This window comes from Haliotis rufescens, unplaced genomic scaffold (assembly GCF_023055435.1).
Source record: "Haliotis rufescens isolate VD_foot unplaced genomic scaffold, xgHalRufe1.0.p SCAF_12, whole genome shotgun sequence".
NCBI classification, from domain to species: Eukaryota; Metazoa; Mollusca; class Gastropoda; order Lepetellida; family Haliotidae; genus Haliotis; species Haliotis rufescens.
This window is the reverse complement of record NW_025963802.1, coordinates 589,582-603,466: the sequence shown is the minus strand read 5'-3', so window position 1 is coordinate 603,466 and position 13,885 is coordinate 589,582. Positions and strand designations below refer to the sequence as shown.

At 37.9% G+C, this 13,885-nt stretch overlaps 4 protein-coding genes across 6 annotated transcripts in view; all 4 read left to right on the top strand.

Annotated features, from left to right (window-relative positions):
• Positions 1-1,310, top strand: part of LOC124124654 (neuropeptide-like protein 29) — a 234,840-nt gene extending 233,530 nt beyond the window's left edge. For 2 of the 3 annotated variants that reach the window (XM_048393236.1, XM_048393237.1), the window contains exons 2-3: positions 624-981; positions 1,229-1,310. In XM_048393236.1, the coding sequence (XP_048249193.1) occupies positions 633-981; positions 1,229-1,245 (366 nt within the window). In that variant the 5' untranslated portion in view covers positions 624-632 and the 3' untranslated portion in view covers positions 1,246-1,310. Of the gene's footprint in view, positions 1-258; positions 342-623; positions 982-1,228 lie in introns of those variants that run through there. The other variant, XM_048393235.1, reaches the window with a different exon arrangement.
• Positions 1,311-4,293: 2,983 nt separating this feature from the next.
• Positions 4,294-5,344, top strand: LOC125378315 (neuropeptide-like protein 29). The gene is made up of 3 exons (XM_048393784.1): positions 4,294-4,376; positions 4,659-5,016; positions 5,264-5,344. Exons 2-3 carry the CDS (start codon positions 4,668-4,670, stop codon positions 5,278-5,280), a joined length of 366 nt encoding a protein of 121 aa, XP_048249741.1. The 5' UTR covers positions 4,294-4,376; positions 4,659-4,667; the 3' UTR covers positions 5,281-5,344.
• A 2,984-nt stretch (positions 5,345-8,328) lies between these two features.
• On the top strand, positions 8,329-9,379 carry LOC125378314 (neuropeptide-like protein 29). Its single transcript, XM_048393783.1, has 3 exons — positions 8,329-8,411; positions 8,694-9,051; positions 9,299-9,379. The coding sequence occupies exons 2-3, from the start codon at positions 8,703-8,705 to the stop codon at positions 9,313-9,315; spliced, it is 366 nt and encodes a 121-aa protein (XP_048249740.1). The 5' UTR covers positions 8,329-8,411; positions 8,694-8,702; the 3' UTR covers positions 9,316-9,379.
• Positions 9,380-12,363: 2,984 nt separating this feature from the next.
• On the top strand, positions 12,364-13,378 carry LOC125378313 (neuropeptide-like protein 29). The gene is made up of 3 exons (XM_048393782.1): positions 12,364-12,446; positions 12,729-13,065; positions 13,313-13,378. Exons 2-3 carry the CDS (start codon positions 12,738-12,740, stop codon positions 13,327-13,329), a joined length of 345 nt encoding a protein of 114 aa, XP_048249739.1. The 5' UTR covers positions 12,364-12,446; positions 12,729-12,737; the 3' UTR covers positions 13,330-13,378.
• Positions 13,379-13,885: the final 507 nt, after the last annotated feature.

The following is a 13,885-nucleotide window of genomic DNA, read 5'->3' as shown; positions in this document are numbered from 1 at the left end:
TTGAGAATCGAGGACTGTTTGAAATGCAGTTAGACGATGCCAGAGAGAGTGTGTCTGTTTGCCACCTTTATATACGTTGTCTTGTACTTCCTTAATCGATGTTCATGTATACCAGCTCGCATGTGTACCCGTAGGGTGATAACCTCGGGCCCTTTGATGCGAAAAGAATGCTTACTTTACACCATTAAACTGAGGTGCGTCACTTACCTGGAAGTGGCCAGCCCAAGGTAAATTAATCACGTATAATTCACAAATGGTATATATAAAGGATGGGGGAAACTGTTCCATCATCTCTTATCTTCACCTGCCGTTAAGACACAGATACGAGTCAAGACCAAACTGTAAGTACTATTTTAAGGTTTGCTTGTGATATATATGTACAATTTTAATGTTTGATTCATCTGCTGCGCATCTGGCTGTTTTCAATCTTTATGATGAGCCAATTCATAAAAGTACGAATATGTAACATAAAACGTTCTTGTAAATTGGGAAATCTATGAATGCAGGTGAAAGTAAAACTGATAACATAATTCACAATGAGTGGTGTGAACTGAATTTACCAGATGAGTAACGATAACATGCTATTTACCTTTCTTGACAACGATTTTCACGTTACTCAATAGATACTCAAAATGATGAAGATAGTCGCCGCTCTTGTTGCCTGCCTGGCTGTTACCGCCTTTGCCGAGCCTACTGGTCTGTATGGTGGAATTGGCGGGTTGAAAGGAGGACTGGGCGGAATTGGCTACGGAATGGGTGGATTGTACGGAGGCCTTGGAGGTCTGTACGGAGGCTATGGAGGTCTGTACGGAGGCATGGGAGGTCTATACGGAGGCGTGGGAGGTCTATACGGAGGCATGGGAGGTCTATACGGAGGCGTGGGAGGTCTATACGGAGGCATGGGAGGTCTGTACGGAGGACTTGGAGGCTATGGTGGTCTCTACGGCGGAATTGGAGGATACGGAATGGGATTGGGAAAAGGTATTTCACAAAATATGATATCATTTGTTTATCGTATCCCACCTTCAGTCTCGTTTGCAAAATTATATAATTTACCTATGTGGTATTATTATTTTACGCGACAAAGCTGATGCCATTTACAAAACATCTTTAAAATTATTCTCTGCTTTCTCTAATATTTGGTTTAGCTTATCATGCAGCTAGTTTCAAGACTTCGTTGTGACTTATCCATATATCCCAACTTTATTCTACTATTTTTTTGTTTCAGGTATCGGCTATTATTGAGTTATTATCACCTGCAGTGTGATGCTGGCTATTTATGTATATTCTCAAACCAATGGAATTGGTTCAATAAAATCTTGTCATATTTATTTACGCCTTGAAATTTGTTTGAGAATCTGAAAACTGAATTGAATGTTCACAATGGAAGAGTGATCTATGTTTATCCATATTGTAAACTCTGGACATAGTGCGTGTTGTCGACCAATATCCAAGCACTTAAATGATATTGCGTTTTACTTCAAGCTAAGATATCAACTACTGATATGTGCTATTACGTTACTGAGGAAACCGGACATGATGATAAGAGGAGTGAACCGGACATGATGATAAGAGGAGTGATTTTATGCTTGATATATCTCCCACAAAATGTCACTTACCCGAGTTCATGTTTCACGGGAATGTATCATTTGGGCTGCCACGGAAGGGTTTGTTGGCCATTTGAAGTACCATAATATCTGGAATTGGCTGGCTGTATTTCAATTTGCATTTTAAAAACATGCAGCGAAACAAATAAGCAGGAGTATCAATTTTGGTCAAAGCGTTCATTAACGGGATCAAGGGGTAGACAGTGTGCACTGTATTGAAATGCAAATGTGTGCGCTGTCCTTGAAAATGAGCGAAGGTTGTATTCAGAATACAATCTACATGTTGTTATGGCGCTTTGTATAAATAATATCTGAGCTGCTGCAATGAAACAGCGAAAGCCATGGTGATGTAGAGCATCAAAACAAATGTTGCAAGATTCTTACTGCTTTGGTTAGAAGGGAATGCATACAGTTAGAATTTCCATGACAGTAACATATCTTTACAGTTTATCAATAACACAAACAAAACGATTGAATTCAAAAGTAACTATTAAATACGCTTGTCCGGGTGTAGCTTATCAAACTAGGAATTATTTGTAATTTCCATCAAACATGTACTTCTTGATTTGATGATGCAATTTAAAATTTTGCATACTGCTTATGTAATTAATAGGAGAAGTATCTATATAGATATTTAGTTGTGTGTTCACTAAGCACCTTCCCTGTGGGTGCTATTTGTAAAACACATATTGATTAAATCAGACAGCGAATTTTAAGATTCCGAACTGGATTGGTAGGATTGAAGATTACAATAAACAAACAAATAGCTAATATATCCCTAGTGTTTGATTACAACGCAAAAGTGACAATCATTTATCAATACAAAGGAGATTGCATTTGGTAACTGTAGAGAGTGAAATTCAGCGGAATAAATGGTCCAACTTTAAAGCTTGTCATAAGTCTTTTTATAACAACAACCAGACTGTAAAAACAAGTCGTTTGGTCATGTCTATCTTTGAAAACACCTTTGTGTTATACTTTAAGAGCATTTTCTTCTGAAAACACACGTCTTTACTTTTAGATGTACGGTTCTGGGAAACCCTTACATAGTTACACATTGTCAAACTGATTTGCGCATGTTTTATTCTTGGTATGAGTTTTGGTTTAAACACGCCTTAAAAGAACACAGTCATCACTATCACTACTGCTTCATCATGTCAAGGGCATACGTAAAGGGTAGAGGCGATTTATATACTTTCTTCTTTCTTCTAATGTTTAGAACCAAAGACTCACCCCAAGATTAAAACACGTTAAAGTGAGTTATTTGCAACAGTGATTAAGTATATATGCAAATGTATGAATGGCTGAGACATTGTCAAAAGACAACATTCTCCTAATCTGGCACACGATGTAACTGACGGAGGAGCTCATGAAACACCCAACAAATATATACAAATATAAACTATTCATTAACACCTGATGACATCACTGATATTCAGCATATGTTTTAGCACAACCTTGCCTTTTACACTCAATGAAATCTGTTTCAGCAGATAATGGAGCCTGATTATTTTCTGGCGTTGACGATTTATGTAGTTAAAGGGTCATCATTGAATGATTATTATATCAACATTCAGGCGTTATCTATAGAAATTGAGATAACAAATTTAGTGATGCTCGTATTATTACAAATGCCTTGATAATGAAGTGTACAATTATCAAGATGATATGTTGAAAATAAGAGACTTCTCTCAAGAAACGCAGTTGCAAATAAAAGCCACATAACCCTTTTCAGAATCATTCGAAACCTCTGCTCGAAGCAGAGACCATTGTACGATTTCGACTTTAATGATCACACGCATGTGCGTATGAATGACTACCAGATAGTGATGATACCTGGCGGTTGCCAAAAAGTAAGCGTATCCTGCCCCAACGGTTCCTCCGTCACAAACACATACAAAGACAAGTCAACAAAGACGAGAAAACAAGCGGTTGTTCATATGTCAATCATGTTTTCAGAAGACATTGGTGTACTTTAGGCTTTTAACAGATATTACACGCATAAAATGGTGTTGTGAATATTCATAGTGACAGTCCCTTTGTGAGAATAAACCAATATATGTACCTATCAGTTAGGAAATAAAGCTGTTGTAGTTTATTGTTATTGTGCAGTAAGATAAATAAAATTCGGGGAGAATAATGCAGTATCTGGGGACTTCTGCAGTATATTCAGCAGAAGCTATTTTCTTGTGAGCAGGCTGCTGTATTACACGGAAACGGTTAGCATAGTTGACCCCGTGTGGTACAGTGCTACTGCTGTACTGTGGTAAGGCTGTACTAGTGTGTTGCGTCAGTTTTCTGGTCTCTTGTTATGTCGTATCACACAGATGCATTATAATGTCTGATGTATGTTGCTCCCACATCATATATTTACTGGATACACACTTTTCAGACCGTTGTCGAATATTTACTTGATATAGGTTAAACGTTGAGTATCGAGGACTGTTTGAAATGCAGTTAGACGATGCCAGAGAGAGTGTGTCTGTTTTCCACCTTTATATACGTTGTCTTGTACTTCCTTAATCGATGTTCATGTATACCAGCTCGCATGTGTACCCGTAGGGTGATAACCTCGGGCCCTTTGATGCGAAAAGAATGCTTACTTTACACCATTAAACTGAGGTGCGTCACTTACCTGGAATTGGCCAGCCCAAGGTAAATTAATCACGTATAATTCACAAATGGTATATATAAAGGATGGGGGAAACTGTTCCATCATCTCTTATCTTCACCTGCCGTTAAGACACAGATACGAGTCAAGACCAAACTGTAAGTACTATTTTAAGGTTTGCTTGTGATATATATGTATACTTTTAATGTTTGATTCATCTGCTGCGCATCTGGCTGTTTTCAATCTTTATGTTGAGCCAATTCATAAAAGTACGAATATGTAACATAAAACGTTCTTGTAAATTGGGAAATCTATGAATGCAGGTGAAAGTAAAACTGATAACATAATTCACAATGAGTGGTGTGAACTGAATTTACCAGATGAGTAACGATAACATGCTATTTACCTTTCTTGACAATGATTTTCACGTTACTCAATAGATACTCAAAATGATGAAGATAGTCGCCGCTCTTGTTGCCTGCCTGGCTGTTACCGCCTTTGCCGAGCCTACTGGTCTGTATGGTGGAATTGGCGGGTTGAAAGGAGGACTGGGCGGAATTGGCTACGGAATGGGTGGATTGTACGGAGGCCTTGGAGGTCTGTACGGAGGCTATGGAGGTCTGTACGGAGGCATGGGAGGTCTATACGGAGGCGTGGGAGGTCTATACGGAGGCATGGGAGGTCTATACGGAGGCGTGGGAGGTCTATACGGAGGCATGGGAGGTCTGTACGGAGGACTTGGAGGCTATGGTGGTCTCTACGGCGGAATTGGAGGATACGGAATGGGATTGGGAAAAGGTATTTCACAAAATATGATATCATTTGTTTATCGTATCCCACCTTCAGTCTCGTTTGCAAAATTATATAATTTACCTATGTGGTATTATTATTTTACGCGACAAAGCTGATGCCATTTACAAAACATCTTTAAAATTATTCTCTGCTTTCTCTAATATTTGGTTTAGCTTATCATGCAGCTAGTTTCAAGACTTCGTTGTGACTTATCCATATATCCCAACTTTATTCTACTATTTTTTTGTTTCAGGTATCGGCTATTATTGAGTTATTATCACCTGCAGTGTGATGCTGGCTATTTATGTATATTCTCAAACCAATGGAATTGGTTCAATAAAATCTTGTCATATTTATTTACGCCTTGAAATTTGTTTGAGAATCTGAAAACTGAATTGAATGTTCACAATGGAAGAGTGATCTATGTTTATCCATATTGTAAACTCTGGACATAGTGCGTGTTGTCGACCAATATCCAAGCACTTAAATGATATTGCGTTTTACTTCAAGCTAAGATATCAACTACTGATATGTGCTATTACGTTCCTGAGGAAACCGGACATGATGATAAGAGGAGTGAACCGGACATGATGATAAGAGGAGTGATTTTATGCTTGATATATCTCCCACAAAATGTCACTTACCCGAGTTCATGTTTCACGGGAATGTATCATTTGGGCTGCCACGGAAGGGTTTGTTGGCCATTTGAAGTACCATAATATCTGGAATTGGCTGGCTGTATTTCAATTTGCATTTTAAAAACATGCAGCGAAACAAATAAGCAGGAGTATCAATTTTGGTCAAAGCGTTCATTAACGGGATCAAGGGGTAGACAGTGTGCACTGTATTGAAATGCAAATGTGTGTGCTGTCCTTGAAAATGAGCGAAGGTTGTATTCAGAATACAATCTACATGTTGTTATGGCGCTTTGTATAAATAATATCTGAGCTGCTGCAATGAAACAGCGAAAGCCATGGTGATGTAGAGCATCAAAACAAATGTTGCAAGATTCTTACTGCTTTGGTTAGAAGGGAATGCATACAGTTAGAATTTCCATGACAGTAACATATCTTGACAGTTTATTAATAACACAAACAAAACGATTGAATTCAAAAGTAACTATTAAATACGCTTGTCCGGGTGTAGCTTATCAAACTAGGAATTATTTGTAATTTCCATTAAACATGTACTTCTTGATTTGATGATGCAATTTAAAATTTTGCATACTGCTTATGTAATTAATAGGAGAAGTATCTATATAGATATTTAGTTGTGTGTTCACTAAGCACCTTCCCTGTGGGTGCTATTTGTAAAACACATATTGATTAAATCAGACAGCGAATTTTAAGATTCCGAACTGGATTGGTAGGATTGAAGATTACAATAAACAAACAAATAGCTAATATATCCCTAGTGTTTGATTACAACGCAAACGTGACAATCATTTATCAATACAAAGGAGATTGCATTTGGTAACTGTAGAGAGTGAAATTCAGCGGAATAAATGGTCCAACTTTAAAGCTTGTCATAAGTCTTTTTATAACAACAACCAGACTGTAAAAACAAGTCGTTTGGTCATGTCTATCTTTGAAAACACCTTTGTGTTATACTTTAAGAGCATTTTCTTCTGAAAACACACGTCTTTACTTTTAGATGTACGGTTCTGGGAAACCCTTACATAGTTACACATTGTCAAACTGATTTGCGCATGTTTTATTCTTGGTATGAGTTTTGGTTTAAACACGCCTTAAAAGAACACAGTCATCACTATCACTACTGCTTCATCATGTCAAGGGCATACGTAAAGGGTAGAGGCGATTTATATACTTTCTTCTTTCTTCTAATGTTTAGAACCAAAGACTCACCCCAAGATTAAAACACGTTAAAGTGAGTTATTTGCAACAGTGATTAAGTATATATGCAAATGTATGAATGGCTGAGACATTGTCAAAAGACAACATTCTCCCAATCTGGCACACGATGTAACTGACGGAGGAGCTCATGAAACACCCAACAAATATATACAAATATAAACTATTCATTAACACCTGATGACATCACTGATATTCAGCATATGTTTTAGCACAACCTTGCCTTTTACACTCAATGAAATCTGTTTCAGCAGATAATGGAGCCTGATTATTTTCTGGCGTTGACGATTTATGTAGTTAAAGGGTCATCATTGAATGATTATTATATCAACATTCAGGCGTTATCTATAGAAATTGAGATAACAAATTTAGTGATGCTCGTATTATTACAAATGCCTTGATAATGAAGTGTACAATTATCAAGATGATATGTTGAAAATAAGAGACTTCTCTCAAGAAACGCAGTTGCAAATAAAAGCCACATAACCCTTTTCAGAATCATTCGAAACCTCTGCTCGAAGCAGAGACCATTGTACGATTTCGACTTTAATGATCACACGCATGTGCGTATGAATGACTACCAGATAGTGATGATACCTGGCGGTTGCCAAAAAGTAAGCGTATCCTGCCCCAACGGTTCCTCCGTCACAAACACATACAAAGACAAGTCAACAAAGACGAGAAAACAAGCGGTTGTTCATATGTCAATCATGTTTTCAGAAGACATTGGTGTACTTTAGGCTTTTAACAGATATTACACGCATAAAATGGTGTTGTGAATATTCATAGTGACAGTCCCTTTGTGAGAATAAACCAATATATGTACCTATCAGTTAGGAAATAAAGCTGTTGTAGTTTATTGTTATTGTGCAGTAAGATAAATAAAATTCGGGGAGAATAATGCAGTATCTGGGGACTTCTGCAGTATATTCAGCAGAAGCTATTTTCTTGTGAGCAGGCTGCTGTATTACACGGAAACGGTTAGCATAGTTGACCCCGTGTGGTACAGTGCTACTGCTGTACTGTGGTAAGGCTGTACTAGTGTGTTGCGTCAGTTTTCTGGTCTCTTGTTATGTCGTATCACACAGATGCATTATAATGTCTGATGTATGTTGCTCCCACATCATATATTTACTGGATACACACTTTTCAGACCGTTGTCGAATATTTACTTGATATAGGTTAAACGTTGAGTATCGAGGACTGTTTGAAATGCAGTTAGACGATGCCAGAGAGAGTGTGTCTGTTTGCCACCTTTATATACGTTGTCTTGTACTTCCTTAATCGATGTTCATGTATACCAGCTCGCATGTGTACCCGTAGGGTGATAACCTCGGGCCCTTTGATGCGAAAAGAATGCTTACTTTACACCATTAAACTGAGGTGCGTCACTTACCTGGAAGTGGCCAGCCCAAGGTAAATTAATCACGTATAATTCACAAATGGTATATATAAAGGATGGGGGAAACTGTTCCATCATCTCTTATCTTCACCTGCCGTTAAGACACAGATACGAGTCAAGACCAAACTGTAAGTACTATTTTAAGGTTTGCTTGTGATATATATGTATACTTTTAATGTTTGATTCATCTGCTGCGCATCTGGCTGTTTTCAATCTTTATGTTGAGCCAATTCATAAAAGTACGAATATGTAACATAAAACGTTCTTGTAAATTGGGAAATATATGAATGCAGGTGAAAGTAAAACTGATAACATAATTCACAATGAGTGGTGTGAACTGAATTTACCAGATGAGTAACGATAACATGCTATTTCCCTTTCTTGACAACGATTTTCACGTTACTCAATAGATACTCAAAATGATGAAGATAGTCGCCGCTCTTGTTGCCTGCCTGGCTGTTACCGCCTTTGCCGAGCCTACTGGTCTGTATGGTGGAATTGGCGGGTTGAAAGGAGGACTGGGCGGAATTGGCTACGGAATGGGTGGATTGTACGGAGGCCTTGGAGGTCTGTACGGAGGCTATGGAGGTCTGTACGGAGGCATGGGAGGTCTATACGGAGGCGTGGGAGGTCTATACGGAGGCATGGGAGGTCTATACGGAGGCGTGGGAGGTCTATACGGAGGCATGGGAGGTCTGTACGGAGGACTTGGAGGCTATGGTGGTCTCTACGGCGGAATTGGAGGATACGGAATGGGATTGGGAAAAGGTATTTCACAAAATATGATATCATTTGTTTATCGTATCCCACCTTCAGTCTCGTTTGCAAAATTATATAATTTACCTATGTGGTATTATTATTTTACGCGACAAAGCTGATGCCATTTACAAAACATCTTTAAAATTATTCTCTGCTTTCTCTAATATTTGGTTTAGCTTATCATGCAGCTAGTTTCAAGACTTCGTTGTGACTTATCCATATATCCCAACTTTATTCTACTATTTTTTTGTTTCAGGTATCGGCTATTATTGAGTTATTATCACCTGCAGTGTGATGCTGGCTATTTATGTATATTCTCAAACCAATGGAATTGGTTCAATAAAATCTTGTCATATTTATTTACGCCTTGAAATTTGTTTGAGAATCTGAAAACTGAATTGAATGTTCACAATGGAAGAGTGATCTATGTTTATCCATATTGTAAACTCTGGACATAGTGCGTGTTGTCGACCAATATCCAAGCACTTAAATGATATTGCGTTTTACTTCAAGCTAAGATATCAACTACTGATATGTGCTATTACGTTACTGAGGAAACCGGACATGATGATAAGAGGAGTGAACCGGACATGATGATAAGAGGAGTGATTTTATGCTTGATATATCTCCCACAAAATGTCACTTACCCGAGTTCATGTTTCACGGGAATGTATCATTTGGGCTGCCACGGAAGGGTTTGTTGGCCATTTGAAGTACCATAATATCTGGAATTAGCTGGCTGTATTTCAATTTGCATTTTAAAAACATGCAGCGAAACAAATAAGCAGGAGTATCAATTTTGGTCAAAGCGTTCATTAACGGGATCAAGGGGTAGACAGTGTGCACTGTATTGAAATGCAAATGTGTGTGCTGTCCTTGAAAATGAGCGAAAGTTGTATTCAGAATACAATCTACATGTTGTTATGGCGCTTTGTATAAATAATATCTGAGCTGCTGCAATGAAACAGCGAAAGCCATGGTGATGTAGAGCATCAAAACAAATGTTGCAAGATTCTTACTGCTTTGGTTAGAAGGGAATGCATACAGTTAGAATTTCCATGACAGTAACATATCTTGACAGTTTATTAATAACACAAACAAAACGATTGAATTCAAAAGTAACTATTAAATACGCTTGTCCGGGTGTAGCTTATCAAACTAGGAATTATTTGTAATTTCCATCAAACATGTACTTCTTGATTTGATGATGCAATTTAAAATTTTGCATACTGCTTATGTAATTAATAGGAGAAGTATCTATATAGATATTTAGTTGTGTGTTCACTAAGCACCTTCCCTGTGGGTGCTATTTGTAAAATACATATTGATTAAATCAGACAGCGAATTTTAAGATTCCGAACTGGATTGGTAGGATTGAAGATTACAATAAACAAACAAATAGCTAATATATCCCTATTGTTTGATTACAACGCAAACGTGACAATCATTTATTAACACAAAGGAGATTGTATTTGGTAACTGTAGAGAGTGAAATTCAGCGGAATAAATGGTCCAACTTTATAGCTTGTCATAAGTCTTTTTATAACAACAACCAGACTGTAAAAACAAGTCGTTTGGTCATGTCTATCTTTGAAAACACCTTTGTGTTATACTTTAAGAGCATTTTCTTCTGAAAACACACGTCTTTACTTTTAGATGTACGGTTCTGGGAAACCCTTACATAGTTACACATTGTCAAACTGATTTGCGCATGTTTTATTCTTGGTATGAGTTTAGGTTTAAACACGCCTTAAAAGAACACAGTCATCACTATCACTACTGCTTCATCATGTCAAGGGCATACGTAAAGGGTAGAGGCGATTTATATACTTTCTTCTTTCTTCTAATGTTTAGAACCAAAGACTCACCCCAAGATTAAAACACGTTAAAGTGAGTTATTTGCAACAGTGATTAAGTATATATGCAAATGTATGAATGGCTGAGACATTGTCAAAAGACAACATTCTCCTAATCTGGCACACGATGTAACTGACGGAGGAGCTCATGAAACACCCAACAAATATATACAAATATAAACTATTCATTAAGACCTGATGACATCACTGATATTCAGCATATGTTTTAGCACAACCTTGCCTTTTACACTCAATGAAATCTGTTTCAGCAGATAATGGAGCCTGATTATTTTCTGGCGTTGACGATTTATGTAGTTAAAGGGTCATCATTGAATGATTATTATATCAACATTCAGGCGTTATCTATAGAAATTGAGATAACAAATTTAGTGATGCTCGTATTATTACAAATGCCTTGATAATGAAGTGTACAATTATCAAGATGATATGTTGAAAATAAGAGACTTCTCACAAGAAACGCAGTTGCAAATAAAAGCCACATAACCCTTTTCAGAATCATTCGAAACCTCTGCTCGAAGCAGAGACCATTGTACGATTTCGACTTTAATGATCACACGCATGTGCGTATGAATGACTACCAGATAGTGATGATACCTGGCGGTTGCCAAAAAGTAAGCGTATCCTGCCCCAACGGTTCCTCCGTCACAAACACATACAAAGACAAGTCAACAAAGACGAGAAAACAAGCGGTTGTTCATATGTCAATCATGTTTTCAGAAGACATTGGTGTACTTTAGGCTTTTAACAGATATTACACGCATAAAATGGTGTTGTGAATATTCATAGTGACAGTCCCTTTGTGAGAATAAACCAATATATGTACCTATCAGTTAGGAAATAAAGCTGTTGTAGTTTATTGTTATTGTGCAGTAAGATAAATAAAATTCGGGGAGAATAATGCAGTATCTGGGGACTTCTGCAGTATATTCAGCAGAAGCTATTTTCTTGTGAGCAGGCTGCTGTATTACACGGAAACGGTTAGCATAGTTGACCCCGTGTGGTACAGTGCTACTGCTGTACTGTGGTAAGGCTGTACTAGTGTGTTGCGTCAGTTTTCTGGTCTCTTGTTATGTCGTATCACACAGATGCATTATAATGTCTGATGTATGTTGCTCCCACATCATATATTTACTGGATACACACTTTTCAGACCGTTGTCGAATATTTACTTGATATAGGTTAAACGTTGAGTATCGAGGACTGTTTGAAATGCAGTTAGACGATGCCAGAGAGAGTGTGTCTGTTTTCCACCTTTATATACGTTGTCTTGTACTTCCTTAATCGATGTTCATGTATACCAGCTCGCATGTGTACCCGTAGGGTGATAACCTCGGGCCCTTTGATGCGAAAAGAATGCTTACTTTACACCATTAAACTGAGGTGCGTCACTTACCTGGAAGTGGCCAGCCCAAGGTAAATTAATCACGTATAATTCACAAATGGTATATATAAAGGATGGGGGAAACTGTTCCATCATCTCTTATCTTCACCTGCCGTTAAGACACAGATACGAGTCAAGACCAAACTGTAAGTACTATTTTAAGGTTTGCTTGTGATATATATGTATACTTTTAATGTTTGATTCATCTGCTGCGCATCTGGCTGTTTTCAATCTTTATGTTGAGCCAATTCATAAAAGTACGAATATGTAACATAAAACGTTCTTGTAAATTGGGAAATATATGAATGCAGGTGAAAGTAAAACTGATAACATAATTCACAATGAGTGGTGTGAACTGAATGTACCAGATGAGTAACGATAACATGCTATTTCCCTTTCTTGACAACGATTTTCACGTTACTCAATAGATACTCAAAATGATGAAGATAGTCGCCGCTCTTGTTGCCTGCCTGGCTGTTACCGCCTTTGCCGAGCCTACTGGTCTGTATGGTGGAATTGGCGGGTTGAAAGGAGGACTGGGCGGAATTGGCTACGGAATGGGTGGATTGTACGGAGGCCTTGGAGGTCTGTACGGAGGCTATGGAGGTCTGTACGGAGGCATGGGAGGTCTATACGGAGGCGTGGGAGGTCTATACGGAGGCGTGGGAGGTCTATACGGAGGCATGGGAGGTCTGCACGGAGGACTTGGAGGCTATGGTGGTCTCTACGGCGGAATTGGAGGATACGGAATGGGATTGGGAAAAGGTATTTCACAAAATATGATATCATTTGTTTATCGTATCCCACCTTCAGTCTCGTTTGCAAAATTATATAATTTACCTATGTGGTATTATTATTTTACGCGACAAAGCTGATGCCATTTACAAAACATCTTTAAAATTATTCTCTGCTTTCTCTAATATTTGGTTTAGCTTATCATGCAGCTAGTTTCAAGACTTCGTTGTGACTTATCCATATATCCCAACTTTATTCTACTATTTTTTTGTTTCAGGTATCGGCTATTATTGAGTTATTATCACCTGCAGTGTGATGCTGGCTATTTATGTATATTCTCAAACCAATGGAATTGGTTCAATAAAATCTTGTCATATTTATTTACGCCTTGAAATTTGTTTGAGAATCTGAAAACTGAATTGAATGTTCACAATGGAAGAGTGATCTATGTTTATCCATATTGTAAACTCTGGACATAGTGCGTGTTGTCGACCAATATCCAAGCACTTAAATGATATTGCGTTTTACTTCAAGCTAAGATATCAACTACTGATATGTGCTATTACGTTCCTGAGGAAACCGGACATGATGATAAGAGGAGTGAACCGGACATGATGATAAGAGGAGTGATTTTATGCTTGATATATCTCCCACAAAATGTCACTTACCGAGTTCATGTTTCACGGGAATGTATCATTTGGGCTGCCACGAAAGGGTTTGTTGGCCATTTGAAGTACCATAATATCTGGAATTGGCTGGCTGTATTTCAATTTGCATTTTAAAAACATGCAGCGAAACAAATAAGCAGGAGTATCAATTTTGGTCAAAGCGTTCATTAACGGGATCAAGG